General features: G+C 45.8%; 2 protein-coding genes across 2 annotated transcripts in view; one reads left to right on the top strand and one right to left on the bottom strand.

Moving 5' to 3' along the window:
* The window catches only part of Eip93F (Ecdysone-induced protein 93F), a 574,027-nt gene that overhangs the window by 77,890 nt on the left and 480,003 nt on the right, over window positions 1-16,134 (top strand). The gene's annotated exons all lie outside the window — the stretch shown is intronic.
* Window positions 11,068-12,591, bottom strand: LOC135702126 (SAFB-like transcription modulator). The gene is made up of 2 exons (XM_065223123.1): window positions 11,745-12,591; window positions 11,068-11,654 (listed from the first exon to the last, which is right to left on the bottom strand). Exons 1-2 carry the CDS (start codon window positions 12,589-12,591, stop codon window positions 11,068-11,070), a joined length of 1,434 nt encoding a protein of 477 aa, XP_065079195.1.

The raw sequence follows: 16,134 nt of genomic DNA, 5'->3' as shown, positions 1-16,134 counted from the left end.
TATTTTCAGAGTTGCGGCAGAGGGATCGATGCCTTTTACCGATCCACAACAACAACGCATACACGGCCGATGAAATCAACTCAAAGTGGAGTTGCGTTCATTCCAAATTCGCTAAAATGTAAGTTATTCATAGACTGAGTAAAGTTTTCCTCGAAAAACTTTTTCAATATGAGGAAAATATCTCGCCTCAATCGTCGTACACGCATTTAACGTTCAATTTATATATTAATAGTTTCGTGAATTCCCCACCACAGCGCTGGCATCGTATCACTTTGACGTTTCCATACATTCTATCGAATTTGTATGCAACATGGTTTGAGACTTGGCAAGCAGGCTTTTTCCACAAATAGCTCGCGAGATGTCGTTAATGAGTTCCGTGACAATATATTTAAGGAAAATTTAATTAAAGCATTACGTCTGATTGTCTGAGGTCCAAGACTGAGAATTGACCACTTTGCCAAGCAGTTTTGGCGTGACTTTCTACCAGCGATTTCACAAAACTGGACCAACTAATTTCTATTTTTTTATGAAACGCACAAATTTTGGCTACTTTTCTAGAGGTTCTAGAAGAAAAAATCTCAACATAATGTTTCATTTCAAAGTTCGAGTGGTAGTAAACGTCATTTTATCTGCTCGAATGAAGTGGTTAATTGTTTTCCTTGGTTTACCTCATATTCGAGCAGATTGTTTGAGGAAAAGCGAGGACAACTTGACTCAGTCTATGAGTAACCTAAGTGTTTTCGATTTTGAGTGAAAACCCGCTCAATTTTGAGTCGATCACATCGGCCGTGTAGATGCATAAATAACCTAAACACTCACGTGCTAGTGGCGGTGGCAGCGGCCGCTTGTTAGTTCGACATCGACAGATATCTATTTTGTTTTTTAGAGTTGAGGTTTAATATGAATTTGCTAAATGTTTCCTTACGTAACCATCGGCATCGGTCGAGCCATCCCCCACCGGTGATGGATGGGTTTCTCTTTGCTTTTACCCGTCGCCGTTTGTTGTTGGGAAGTTTAGCATTCGTTTGGCAACCGAATGGCGATGGTGTAACGGAGGTAAACAAAACAATCGGTTCGGTAAAAGTGTTAGATTTAGCGGATCTTTAGAGGATTTTGAATTATGCAATCGTGGAACTGCGGGCTAACTGATTACGATTTTCTATTTTTTTTTTAGAGCCAAATCGACCAAATTAGACATTTTGATGTCATTTGCGACAGGTGTCAAGCTTTCCGCTTCCGCCCACATTGTGTTTGAGCCTTTAGTCTTACTTTTATAATAATTTATTTTTAAACCAGGAATGTTAGGAATCTTCACCAAGATGGACGAAATGTCATCACCGCTACTTTTTAAAGTTTCTATCGAGAATAATGGGGAGGAGGGGGGGAGGGTGGTCAGAAGGCGGTTTTTATGCTCAATATTTATGATTTACAATACTGAATGAAAAAAGCAAAACAGAAGAGACGTTAAGGGAACATCATTTGAATTCATGGGATATTGTAGGAACTTTGTAGAACTTCATAGAAGTTCGGGAAACTTTCCAGAAGTACAAACAATTTCAAGACAGTTCAGCTAACTTTATAGAAGCTTAGCTGACAGCGTTGAACTTTAACGAGTTTTGTAAAAGTTTTGCAAATTGTGTTGAAGCCAAGGGGTAAGTCACTCAGCACCAAAATTAGATTCGGCACAGCTTGGGCACATCCAGCGGCATACCTTTTGCATACCTTCGACATACCTTCGGCACAATCTCGTAGGGATTGGATTGTTGTAAATAAAATGGGAGCACTACTGGACAACTGTCATTGAAGTTATTCTCAACATTACGTGCCTGTTTGACTGTATATTCAGGACCATTCTCTAACTGAGTATACCAGAGGAACTCAGACCAGCAGTTCCCTTATAGATCTAAATACGAAATGTAGGTTCTAGAGTGAGCTGTTAATCAGACCCCATTAGTACCCTTAATTCATCAACATTTCGCACACCCGCCACTTCCCGCGTCATCCTCAATCCGATTTATTCTTGCGATTTCAAACCAAAACATTCAAGGTGTCAGAAATACCGGGTTGCCGGGATGGGTAAACAATCGCAGCTTGCTCTATGACCGACACAATAGGCACACCTGCGGCACACCTGTGGCACACTTGCGGCACGCGGACAAAAAAAGATTAGCCAATATTGGTGTGTGGAGTGACCTACCCCTTGCTTGAAGTTTAGCGAACTTCGTATTACTGGAGGACCAGTATGTGACCCTATGAGTCCATTATGTCAAAATGTCCACAATGTCAAATTTAATCTAAAAACTCATCAACAAGTGCTTTCCTAAAAAATAAAAATAAAACGACGAAGCTGTAGCACCAGTTTCATGAATTGACCACTTTTACGGATGTTCCGGATCTTTCAGAGGACCTGTCTGTGCCCTCAAGGTACATACTCCGGCCACAACTCCAAATTCTTGCTTATAAACTCGTCAACACGTGCTTTCTCAAAAAAACCGCTTAGCTCTAGGACCAGTTTCATGAATTGACCACTTTAACGGTTGTTCCGGATGATTCGGAGGATTAGTCTATAGGCCCCAGGGTCCATATTGTGGTCACAACTCCAAAGTATTTCTTTAAACTCACCAAAAAGTGCTTTCTCAAAAAAACCGCTCAGCTCTAGGACCAGTTTCATGAATTGACCACTTTTACGGATGTTCCGAATCTTCCGGAGGACCAGTCTGTGACCCTATGAGTTCATATTTTGTCCACAATGTCAAATTTAATCTAAAAACTCATGAACAAGTGCTCTCTCAAAAAAAAAACGACGAAGCTGTAACACCAGTTTCATGAATTTATCACTTTAACGGATGTTCCGGATCTTCCAGAGGACCTATCTGTGCCCCAGGCAGGGTGAATATTCTGGCAACAACTCCAAATTCTTTCTTAAAAATCATCAACAAGTGCTTTCGCAAAAAAGCGCGCAACTCTAGGACCAGTTTCATCAATTGACCACTTTAACTATTGTTCCGGATCTTCCGGAGGATCAGTCTGTAGATCCTAGGGTCCATATTGTGGCCACAACTCCAAAGTATTTCTTAAAACTCACCAACAAGTGCTTTCTAAAAAACCACTTAGTTCTAGGACCAGTTTCATGAATTGACCACTTTTACGGATGTTCCAGATCTTCCGGAAGACCAGTTTGTGACCCTATGAGTCCATATTTTGTCCACAATGTCGAAATTTATTCTAAAAAGTCATGAACAAGTGCTTTCCTAAAAAAAAACGACTCAGTTGTAGCACCAGTTTCATGAATTGACCACTTTTACGGATGTTCCGGATCATTTGGAGGACCTGTGTGTACCCTCAAGTATCATATTCCGGCCACAACTCCAATTTTTTTTTCTTATAGCTCATCGACAAGTGCTTTCGCAAAAAAGCGTGCAACTCTAGGACCAGTTTCATGATTTAACCACTTTTACGGATATTCCGGATCTTCCAGATCTTCCGGAGGACCAGTCTGTGCCCCCAGGCAGGATGCATATTCTAGCTACAACTCCAAATTCTTGCATAAAGCTCATCAACAAGTGCTCTGGCAAAAAACAAACCGCGCAGCTCTAGGCCCAGTTTCATGAATTTATCACTTTAAAGGATGTTCCGGATCTTTCGGAGGACCAGTATGTGCCCCCAGGCAGGGTGCATATTCTGGCCACAACTCCAAATTCGTTCTTAACAATTATCAACAAGTGCTGCGCAAAAAACCGCACAGCTCTAGGAACAGTTCATGAATAGACCACTTTAACGGTTGTTCCGGATCTTCCACGCAGCTCTAAGACCAGTTTCATGAATTGGCAACTTTTCCGGATGTTCCGGATCTTCTAGAGGACCCGTTTGTGCCCCCAGGCAGGGTGCATATTCTGGCCACAACTCCAAATTCTTTCTTAACAATCATCAACAAGTACTTCGCAAAGCTCTAGGACCAGTTTCATGAATTGACTACTTTTACGGTTGTTCCGGATGTTCTGGAAGATTGGTCTATAGCACCCAGGGTCCGTTTTGTGGCCACAACGCCAAAGTATTTCTTAAAACTCACCAACAAGTGCTCTCGCGAAAAACCGCGCAGCTCTAGGACCAGTTCCATGAATTGACCACTTTTACGGTTGTTCCGGATCTTCCGGAGGACCAGTCTGTGACCCTTTGAGTCCATATTTTGTCCTCAATGTCAAATTTAATCTAAAAACTCATGAACAAGTGCTTTAAAAAAAACGACGAAGTTGTAGCACAAGTTCCATGAATTGACCACTTTTACGGATGTTCCGGATCTTTCAGAGGACCTGCCTGTGCCCTCAAGTATCATATTCCGGCCACAACTCCAAATTTTTTTCTTAAAACTCATCAACAAGTTCTTCGCAAAAAAGCGCGCTGCTCTAGGATCAGTTTCATGAATTGACCACTTTTACGGATGTTCCGAATCTTCTGGAGGCCCAGTCAGTGCCCCAGGCAGGGTGCATATTCTGGCCACAACTTCAAATTCATTCTTAAAACTCATCAACAAGTGGTTCGCAAAAAACCGCTCAGCTCTAGGACCAGTTTAATGAATTGACCACTTTTACGGATGTTTCGGATCTTTCGGAGGTTCAGTCTGTGACCTTTTGAGTCCATATTTTGTCCACAATGTCAAATTCAATCTAAAAACTCATGAACAAAAGCTTTCCCAAAAAAAAAAAAAAAAAAAACGGCGAAGTTGTAGCACCAGTCCAGTTCCATGAATTGACCACTTTTACGGATGTTCCGGATCTTTCGGAGGACCTGTCTGTGCCCTCAAGAATCATATTCCGGCCACAAATCTAATTTTTTTTTAACTCATAAACAAGTGCTTCGCAAAAAAGCGCGCAGCTCTAGGACCAGTTCCATGAATTGACCACTTTTACGGATGTTCCGGATCTTCTGGAGGATCAGTCTGTGGCCCTTAGGGTGCATATTCTGGTCACATTGTAAAATTAATCCTAAAAACGCATCAACAAGTGCTGATGCAAAACAACCAGATTAGAATTCCAGCAAGAACAATGTTACAAAATCAATCGACCACGGTCGAGTCAACTGTGCTCGAATTTGTGACGAGTCAATTTAACTACCCCAACTCACCAACTCATCGATACCGCCCGATGACAGTTGACAGTTGCGTTAACGCTGGTACACGTCAACCACAAACAAGGGAACCTCTGTATGCCAAGGGACTAATTTCTGTCTTTTGGTTCCACCAGCAATGGCGGCGAGCAGGAAGATCAGTGCGAGTGCCAAAGCCTCTCGGCCGGTTGATACCATCTTTCATCATTAATGGAAGATTTGTCTCAACCGCGAGTGCGCGCTGCCACGCATCCACGAGAAGACCTGCCATTCCTGGTCGGAAACGGGACAGCGGGGTGCAGCCTCTGGAAATCAAGTACCGATATGTTTTTCCTCAGGAGACTTACCAAGTGGGTCCAAACATAAGCTCGGTCGTCGTCGTCTTTGGTCGTATAAGATTGTGTGTATAATTTGATCGATCTACAATATATCTATTATTAAATTGCACTCCTTTTATCTCCCCCGTGCATCTTGCGGTCATAAGTTTTTATTTCGCTTAATGCCTAGCTACTGGTTACTGATGCAATTCGCTCCGCGCGGGGCTGACTCTGTTCAGCGGGTTTTGCCCCTTCAGGTGGTGGCAAACAAGTAGCGATTTGCCATTGATTATCAACACAAATGAGAGCGGAAAGTCTAACCGTGGCCAGCAATCATGGGGTGCAGAACAGGTGGCTGGCTCGGGAATGGCTCGAAGCAAGCTTGGGCTTGTTTCTTCTGCGATGTTTTTCTATTTTCGGATGAAAAACCGTCTTTGAAACGAATTTCTATATTAATTAAGAGCCAACCATTTATCCTACTGCAAGTGCAATTGGCGGCAGCTCTCCATTACTCTAATTTCAACTTTTCGATGATGCCAAACCAACCAACCAACGAAGACCCGAACTCCCCACTGCTCGCCCAAATTCGCATCCAATATGTTCAAATTTAGCACATTCAACAGGTTGCTGCCTCGGCAGCCAGAACAAGTGTCGAAGTGGAAGCCAATCCTCTGCTGGCTATTAGCATTGGCATTCCACGGCATGCCTGCTCCCACAGCAGATGATCCTACCTCCACCAGACTCGCACTCCAATTGCACCAGAAAACTATTCCGAAAAATCCCCATCTGCAAACTAACCTCGAAACACTCTGCCGCCAGTCCGATTAAGAGTTCACGACACGTTGATTGGAATGCTCTCGTCGTCGTCGTCGTCGTCGTCGTCGTTAGCTTTCCGGTTCTACCCCATAGGACCATACGATTTAGAGGGTAGGATTTAGCCACACAAAAGCGATTACACGTGAATGCCGAAAATTTGTTTGGTGCTACTACGGTCGTCACCGCCGGCGCATGGGTCCACGTGCATCCGTGTACCGAGTTGAACGGTACGAGTGGAACCCGTTGCGCCATCCGTCGTCATACCTACTGTGGATGCACGACAGTAGGTGGAAGCTTTTAAATTCATATTAATTTTCGGGTTTGTTAGCGAGAGAGCACGTTCCCCTGCACGGTACGGTACTCGATGAGCTCTGACGTCCGTTTGCATAGGTACCTACGTACCTACACCGGAGGCGATTTGTGATCTCTGCGATGCTGGCGAGGGCATGGAAGGACCTTTTCGGTCTTTTGTGTGTCCATACACAGTGATCTCGTTTGCGACGATTAGGTGACTCTATCAGCATAATCATCACCAACCGGCCGGCGACAAGAGGACGGTAGAGCGGTCGAGAGTGCCACCGAAATGCGATTTTTGGCTTCCCTCTTGCACATCGGAATGCAGTGGAATATGACTGTACGGAAGAATTGGTCAGGGTTGTAGCCTGCGGAAGGTTCGAATGTGGTTGAAAAATGGAATTTATCCACTTTTGGTGAGATCTGACTCTTGAACATTATTTTTCGAATGCCTACGCGCAGTTCCACGCTCAATGGCAAATCGAAAAAAACTGTCATTCTCCGATTTGCACGAACTTGGAATAATTGTTTGTTACGGGAATAGATTAACTTTTGTCTAAAATTAGGCCATTTTGGATCTAGTTATTTTTTGACGTAGGACTACGTCTGTGATTTCTATATGGTGGTACACTTTTTGAAAACCGAAAATGGAACATGTAACAAAATTATGAAAGATTTTGAACGCTAATAACTCAGCTGCAACTGGACCAATTTAAATAATTTGATCACCAATCGATCAAATATATTTCGACGCATCTGTTAAATTCAAGACTTAATCATTTTTTCAAAATGTCGAATGTGCAACTGTTGCTTTGATAATTAAAACTATCACCGATTGCCTGCGAAAAGCGATTTCTCTAACACAAATTTCAAAGTTGAATTCCATCCGGTCTAACCAAACGGTGTTTATTCAATCACCGCGTGGTGAGTGGTGGAGTTCTCCAGTACACAACGAAAGGCTCCCCGCAGGCAGCTAGCTACCAAGGCATGCCTCAACCGCTGAACGGATTCAGTTCCAATCATCGTGTGTGATCGTCGGCATCAGCAGCAGCAGTGCTTTCGGCACGTGGCGTTCAACATTGTTCTCCAGTACACAACGAAAGGCTGCCTGCAACCAGCGAGCTGCAGTCCACATGTGCATCCATAGAAGGAGGAAGAAGCCGTACCGCTATTAATCGGAATCAGTAGCTCTTCGTGAGTTGCTGTGGGCCATCTATGTCAAGCGCGTCATACTAAAGAGTATAAACAGAGATAACCCCGCTCAAAGTCCTATTCCTACCCAAAACACAAGCTCCTGCTGCAGTTAACAAATAAGATTTGTTATATAAGACCACGTAGTCCTACGTCAGCATTTCTTACAACCCCATAGGGCTGTCCATTGTAGTGTTTTAAAATGGTGTTTGAATTTTTCAAAAAACCTTAGCAAAGAAACGACACTGATCGAAATGACATATGAGACAAATTTATAGAGAATAATAAATGTTTTTTTTCTGGGGAAAATATACAATTACTTGTTTTAGTAATTTCAACACAAATAAAATCCTTAATATCTGAAAATGTCATTAACCGATTTTAACTGAGCTCATGAAAAATGCAAACGTAAAAAAACATGGACGCTTCAAAATTGACAAAAATTGTAAAACAAGAACAAGAACTATGCTAAAGTTTTTTGAAAAATTTAGACACGATTTTGAAAAATTTACTACATCCAAAATGGCCGACTATTAGCAAAAATGTGAATCCCATAACAACAAATTGCGCTAAGTTTCGAACAAATCGGAGAAGGTCGAGCGTGATCAATTCGTTATTTCTGCGCTTTTACTTCAAAGTACGACAACGCTTTATCTGCTTGAAATGTAAATTGTAAGCTTTTTCGGCGACTTTGGCTACACTTGACCTTCCATTTACGAACCAAACCGGGGGTTCGTAAATCGAATGAGTGCGTAAAAAAACCACGTTATTTGGGATTTACTTCGTAAAAAGAGGTTTTTGAAAAAAATGTCAAATACCCCACAATATTGGTATTTTTGGAAATGGAGTGACATGTAAGAGCCGGAAATCTGTCTGACGCCATTTTGAAATCCAAGATGGCGGCATCCGGTTACAGAACATTTGGGAAATACCTACCAATATTCCACAATATGGGTATTAGACTGATGCAAATTTTGACTTTTTCGCTCCACAGTGCTTAAATGGTTTCAAATCGGGTCCTGATTAGCCTCCCAAAGTTACAACTCATTTGGTTAGAAACAGACTTCGCATAAGCCATTTGAAGTTTACATGTAAATTACTTTGGGAAATCTCAACTTTTTGTTCATTGCCTTCTAGTCTTTTTCCATATTGAGCTGCGAAACAGTTCGATAGCCATTCTTATAGAAAATTTTCTCAGCTACAACTTTGCACAAGATCGTTTCTATGTCAAACGAGGCAGGAAAAAGTTATTAATTATTTTAGATATTGGTAAACTTATGGCATGATCAAGCAGCTGCTCTGTAGGCAACACTGTATTGTGCAGTGTGACATAGTAGCCATGATTTTTGTGTTCTATTCAACGCCACAGAAACACCAATGTTGCCTGCTGAGCAGTTGATTGAGCATGATAATAAGACATCAGCGCATTGAACCATTGATAACTTTCAATCCTTGCATTTAATCAAAAAATGGTCTTGAGCAAAGTTGCAGCTGGGAAAATTTCCTACAAGACTAATTGAAAGCTTTTGAAGCAGACCGATATGGTGAATTATTAGATAGAAATGAACAAAAATCTTGGTTTCACCATAGTAATTCCCATACAAACTTCAAATGGTTTGTGCCATCTCAGTTTCTCACCAAATGAGTTCAAATTTTGAGAGGTTAGCCAGGATCCGATTTGGAATCGTTTAAGTATTGTGGAGTGAAATCTTCAAATTTTGCATCACTCTAATGGGTATTTTCGGAATCGGGGTAACGTCTAAAAACTGAAAATTAATGTCTGACGCCATTTTGAAATCCAAGGTGGTCGCATCCAGCCATCATCTTGGAACAACATGGCGTCAGACATCGATTTCCGGCCCCCCTAAACATCAATTCGATTCCAAAAATATCCATATTGTGGAATATTAGACGGTATTTCCCAGATGTTCTGTAGCCGGATGCCGCCATATTTGATTTCAAAATGGCGTCAGACATTTCCGGTCCTTACACGTCAATCCGATTCCAAGGATACCCATATTGTGGGGTATTTAACAGAATTTATAAGTTTTTCTGTAACTGGGCACCGCCATATTGGATTTAAAAATGGCGTCAGGCATCGATTTCTGGTCCGTAAATGGCACGCTGATTCCAAAAATACGCATATTGTAGGGTATTTAACAGAATTTACAAGTTTTGCTGTAAATTGAAGCTGCCATCTTGGATTTCACGTTTCCTACACGTCACGCCGATTCCAAAAATACCCATATTGTAGGGTATTTAACAGAATTTTCAAGCTTTTCTGTAACCGGAATCCACCATATTGGATTTCAAAATGGACTTTCGTCTCTCGAATTTCGTCTCTCGTCTTTCGTCTCTCGTCTTTCGTCTATCGATCTCGTCTCTCGCCTCTCATCTCTCACCTATCGTTTTTCGTCTCTCGTCTTTCGTCTCTTGCCTCTCGTCTCTCGCCTCTCGTCACTCGCCTCTCGTCACTCACCTCTCGTCTCTCGTCGTTCGCCTCTCGTCGCTCGCCTCTCGTCGCTTGCCTCTCGTCTATCGTTTCTCGTCTCTCGTTTCTCGCCTCTCGCCACTCGCCTTTCGTCTCTCGCCCTCGTCTCTCGCCCTCGTCTCTCACCTCTCGTCTCTCACCTCTCGCCCTCGTCTCTCGCCTCTCGTCTCTCGCCTCTCGCCACTCGCCTCTCGTCTCTTGACTCTAGACTTTCGTCTCTCGTCTTTCATCTCTCACCTATCGGTCTCGCCTCTCGTCTCTCGTCGTTCGCCTCTCGTCTCTCGTCGTTCGCCTCTCGTCGTTCGCCTTTCGTCGTTCGCCTCTCGTCGTTCGCCTTTCGTCGTTCGCCTCTCGTCATTCGCCTCTCGTCGCTCGCCTCTCGTCACTTGCCTCTCGTCTATTGTTTCTCGTCTCTCGTTTCTCGCCTCTCGCCACTCGCCTTTCGTCTCTCGCCCTCGTCTCTCACCTCTCGCCCTCGACTCTCGCCTCTCGTCTCTAGCCTCTCGTCTTTCATCTCTTGCCTCTCGTCTCTCGCCTCTCGTCACTCGCCTCTCGTCACTCGCGTCTCGTCACTCGCCTCTCGTCGCTCGCCTCTCGTCACTCGCCTCTCGTCACTCACCTCTCGTCTCTCGTCGTTCGCCTCTCGTCGCTCGCCTCTCGTCGCTTGCCTCTCGTCTATCGTTTCTCGCCTCTCGCCACTCGCCTTTCGTTTCTCGCCCTCGTCTCTCACCTCTCGTCTCTCACCTCTCGCCCTCGTCTCTCGCCTCTCGTCTCTCGCCTCTCGTCTCTCGCCTCTCGCCACTCGCCTCTCGTTTCTCGACTCTAGACTTTCGTCTCTCGACTTTCATCTCTCACCTATCGGTCTCGCCTCTCGTCTCTCGTCGTTCGCCTCTCGTCGTTCGCCTTTCGTCGTTCGCCTCTCGTCGTTCGCCTTTCGTCGTTCGCCTTTCGTCGTTCGCCTTTCGTCGTTCGCCTTTCGTCGTTCGCCTTTCGTCGTTCGCCTCTCGTCGTTCGCCTCTCGTCGTTCGCCTCTCGTCGTTCGCCTCTCGTCGTTCGCCTCTCGTCGTTCGCCTCTCGTCGTTCGCCTCTCGTCGTTCGCCTCTCGTCGTTCGCCTTTCGTCGTTCGCCTTTCGTCGTTCGCCTTTCGTCGTTCGCCTCTCGTCGTTCGCCTCTCGTCGTTCGCCTCTCGTCGTTCGCCTCTCGTCGTTCGCCTCTCGTCGTTCGCCTCTCGTCGTTCGCCTCTCGTCGTTCGCCTCTCGTCGTTCGCCTCTCGTCGTTCGCCTCTCGTCGTTCGCCTCTCGTCGTTCGCCTCTCGTCGTTCGCCTCTCTTCGTTCGCCTCTCGTCGTTTGCCTCTCGTCGTTCGCTTCTCGTCGTTCGCCTCTCGTCGCTCGCCTCTCGTCACTCGCCTCTCGTCGCTTGCCTATCGTCACTTGCCTCTCGTCTATCGTCACAAGTCTCTCGTCTCTCGTCACTCGCCTCTCGTCTCTCGTCTTCACCTCTCGTCGTTCGCCTTTCGTCTCTCGTCACTCGCCTTTCGTCGTTTGTCTCTCGTCGTTCACCTCTCGTCGTTCACCTCTCGTCGTTCGCCTCTCGTCGTTCGCCTCTCGTCGTTCGCCTCTCGTCGTTCGCCTCTCGTCGTTCGCCTCTCGTCGTTCGCCTCTCGTCGTTCGCCTCTCGTCGTTCGCCTCTCGTCGTTCGCCTCTCGTCGTTCGCCTCTCGTCGTTCGCCTCTCGTCGTTCGCCTCTCGTCGTTCGCCTCTCGTCGTTCGCCTCTCGTCGTTCGCCTCTCGTCGTTCGCCTCTCGTCGTTCACCTCTCGTCGTTCACCTCTCGTCGTTCGCCTCTCGTCGTTCGCCTCTCGTCGTTCGCCTCTCGTCGTTCGCCTCTCGTCGTTCACCTCTCGTCGTTCACCTCTCGTCGTTCGCCTTTCGTCTCTCGTCTCTCGTCGTTCGCCTCTCGTCGTTCGCCTTTCGTCGTTCGCCTCTCGTCGTTCGCCTCTCGTCGTTCGCCTCTCGTCGTTCGCCTCTCGTCGTTCGCCTCTCGTCGTTCGCCTCTCGTCGTTCGCCTCTCGTCGTTCGCCTCTCGTCGTTCGCCTCTCGTCGTTCGCCTCTCGTCGTTCGCCTCTCGTCGTTCGCCTCTCGTCGTTCACCTCTCGTCGTTCGCCTCTCGTCGTTCGCCTCTCGTCGTTTGCCTCGCGTCGTTCGCCTCTCGTCGTTCGCCTCTCGTCGTTCGCCTCTCGTCGTTCGCCTCTCGTCGTTCGCCTCTCGTCGTTCGCCTCTCGTCGTTCGCCTCTCGTCGTTCGCCTCTCGTCGTTCGCCTCTCGTCTCTCGTCTCTCGCCTCTCGTCTCTCGCCTCTCGTCTCTAGCCTCTCGTCTTTCATCTCTCGTCACTCGCCTCTCGTCACTCGCCTCTCGTCACTCGCCTCTCGTCACTCGCCTCTCGTCACTCGCCTCTCGTCACTCGCCTCTCGTCACTCGCCTCTCGTCACTCGCCTCTCGTCACTCGCCTCTCGTCACTCGCCTCTCGTCACTCACCTCTCGTCTCTCGTCGTTCGCCTCTCGTCTCTCGTCGTTCGCCTCTCGTCGTTCGCCTCTCGTCGCTCGCCTCTCGTCGCTTGCCTCTCGTCTATCGTTTCTCGTCTCTCGTTTCCCGCCTCTCGCCACTCGCCTTTCGTCTCTCACCCTCGTCTCTCGCCTCTCGTCTCTCGCCTCTCGTCTCTCGCCTCTCGTCTCTCGCCTCTCGCCACTCGCCTCTCGTCTCTCGACTCTAGACTTTCGTCTCTCGTCTTTCATCTCTCACCTATCGGTCTCGCCTCTCGTCACTCGCCTCTCGTCTCTCGTCGTTCGCCTCTCGTCGTTCGCCTTTCGTCGTTCGCCTCTCGTCGTTCACCTCTCGTCGTTCGCCTCTCGTCGTTCGCCTCGCGTCGTTCGCCTCTCGTCGTTCGCCTCTCGTCGTTCGCCTCTCGTCGTTTGCCTCTCGTCGTTCGCCTCTCGTCTCTCGTCTCTCCTCTCTCGTCTCTCACCTCTCGTCTCTCGTCTCTTGCCACTCGCCTCTCACCACTCGCCTCTCGCCACTCGCCTTTCGTCTCTCGCCCTCGTCTCTCGTCTCTCGCCTCTCGCCAATCGTTTCTCACCTATCAGTCTCGCCTCTCGTCTCTCACTTCTCGTCTCTCACCTCTCGTCTCTCACCTCTCGTCTCTCACCTCTCGTCTCTCACCTCTCGTCTCTCACCTCTCGTCTCTCATCCCTCGTCTCTCACCTCTCGTCTTTCACCTCTCGTCTCTCGCCTCTCGTCTCAAGAATATTTCATGAACTTCAAGAAAATGCGGTAGAAGAGAAGTCAGCTTCTCTGTGAGAAGAAAGTCAGCAATAAATCGGTGAGTTGCTACTGAGTTTTCAGTGAGAAGATTGTCAGCATCAGTAAGATTCAGTCAAATCCTAAGTGGGAAATTGGTCAGCTACCTTGTGACTTAATGATGAGTTAGAAGGTAGTCACCGTTTCTCTATGTCAAGTTAGTCAGATTTATGGTGAGAAATAAGGAAACCTCACTGTGATAAGCAAACTAGCTTCTACTCGATGATATATACTCATATGTAGTTTGTTGAGTATTTTATAAGCTTCAGTGTGAAGATGATCGATTCTACGGTAAAAACCTTGTTAGACTCAGAATGGGAGGCAAGCCAGCTTTTCGGTTGAAAGTTAGCAAGCTTCTCTGTGAGAAGGTAATGAAATTCTCTACGATAAGTGAGTCAAGCTACTCAGCTGCAGTTCCAATAGAAGCTTCTTAGCTTTTTAGTGAGAAGCTAATTAACAAATTTTCAGTATCGGTGAGAAGTCCGTCAGACAATCTTTGTCAGTGTGTAATTGATTAAATTATTTATAAAATGTTAGTCAGCTTCCTTACTCTACCAGCTCTCTATAAAAATTAAGTGAGCTGCCTTGTCAGGCTTCTGTGGGTAGTATTTGGCCAGTATTTTCGGTGAGAAGGCAGTCACCGCTTCTCTATGTGAAGCTAGTGAGAAGCAATTCAGCTGTTGTTCGATGAGATCCACTCAGCTTCGCCTGATTAGCTTCAGTGATATTTAAGATTGTCGGCATCGTTCAGAATAAAATCGCTTTCTCGACGAAAACCTTGTCAGACTCTTAATAGAATACTAGTCAGCTTTTCGGCTCAATGAGAAGCTTCTCAGTTTTTAGTGAAAGGCTAATGAGCTACTAGTGTTATCGAGAAAAACGTCAACTTCTCGAGGAAAATCTTGATGGTGGGAAATTAGCGATAATATAAATAAAATGTTCGTCAGCTACCTTGTCAGTTCTAGACCAACAATTGAAATAGGCGGAACAACCAAAGGTAAACAATGTCTTTAAAAGCAAATTTCCAGATAATCAAATCACATCCACGCATACTAACAATGCCATTCGATGAAGGAAGCATGATATATCCGATGCTGATGTTAGATTGGTTGGATGTGTTTTGGTTGTTTCGCCTATATCAAATGTTGTTCTAGAGTTTCTCGGCGAAGACTTAAATAGTCAGTATTTCGGTGAGAAGCTAGTCAGGTTCTTAGCGAGAATCAAATCAACTTTTCTGTGAGAAACAAATCTGCTTTCGTTCGATGTGATCTACTCTGCTGCAGCTTGAAGGTGAAACATTAATAAGCAGCAGTGAGAATATTTCACTATCAACGAAAAGAAAATAAATTCGACGGTAAAAATATTTTCAGATTCTAAATGGGAGGCTTTTTCAGTTAAGAGTCAGTCAGCTCCTCTGTGCGAAGTAAGTGAACTTCTCTATGATAAGTGGGTCAACTGCCCTGTGCGAAAGTAGTCAGCTTCTGCTCGATGAGAAGCATCTCAGCTTGTTATTGAGAAGCTACATAATTAGCTTCAGTGTCAGTTTCGGGGGAGAATTCCAACAGCTTCTCGATGAAGTCCTTTTGTAAATCCATCAGTAATATTAAAACAATGCAACGATTATACCAAATAGTTGATTTATTGACATAAAAGTAAGCTTTTCAACATTTCCCTAGTGAAATTATGCTTTCGAAGAACATCAGTGTCGGAAGTGAAATTCAGTGCTAGACCAATATCTTACGTCAATTGACATTGTTGACAGACTCTTGACTACAGCCCTGACATAAATCACACAGCTCATTCGGTCCGAAAACTCCAGAAGCTCCACAGGTTCAGCGGAGACTGTCCAAATCGCTCCTAGCCCCCACCGCAGAACAGATTCGCAATTGGGTAACCCGAATCCCGTCGCTGCAATGTACCTCTAACTCTAGAGGAGGACACCGAAATGAATGAATTAATGAGTGTGTAGTTATAGAGCTGGTAAAAACCAAACATTCACACCGTTCGTTCATTCGTTCGCTCGCTAGTTCAGGTTAGCAGGGAGCTGCAATTGCAACAGATTGCATAATTAGCAGTTACCGTTTGCACCATTTAACGCGATCTCGCCTTTCCGGATGGAACCGTACCGATGATGCTGATGCTGATGATGATGATGATGTTGTTTTGGCCCGGTGCAATCGCAGCAGGCGAAATCCGCTCACGAAACTGCACCGCTTGCTTTGGGTAGATTTCGGTTCCTCTGCAAACGAGGGCAATAAGTGTCAATTTTAATTGCCGGTGTCGCATTTAAGCGTTTTTCGGTGCGGGTGAATTGAATTAGAGACTTTTCGAGCTGAGCAATGGAGAGGCAATTAGTGCGCTCTGAGGTTCGAGCGAGCAAGTAGATTTTGGTTTCAAATTTTACTACCAACGGGTAATTATCTTTCCATGGCCGGGTCGATCGCGGGGTGGTTCTAGGATCAGGTATAGGAAGCATCCGAACGGTTGCGCCACCACGACCAACGCAAAAGGAAGACGAAAAATATCGCCTCCAATTTGCATACGAAACTAATAACAATATATTTATCTC

Source organism: Ochlerotatus camptorhynchus, unplaced genomic scaffold (genome assembly GCF_037179485.1).
Source record: "Ochlerotatus camptorhynchus isolate MF236.1 unplaced genomic scaffold, CSIRO-AGI_Acam_v1.1 ptg000185l, whole genome shotgun sequence".
Classification (NCBI taxonomy): domain Eukaryota; kingdom Metazoa; phylum Arthropoda; class Insecta; order Diptera; family Culicidae; genus Ochlerotatus; species Ochlerotatus camptorhynchus.
This window is presented reverse-complemented; position numbering and strand designations above follow the sequence as displayed.

Bases quoted from the DNA above. Each gene is read 5' to 3' on its own strand.
- LOC135702126 (XM_065223123.1), bottom strand. From the start codon at position 12,591: ATGAAAGACGAGAGGCTAGAGACGAGAGGCGAGAGACGAGAGGCGAGA. The intron at 11,655-11,744 runs GCGAGTGACGAG...TTGTGACGATAG, and splicing joins CGAGAGACAAACGACGAAAG to ACGAGAGGCAAGTGACGATA.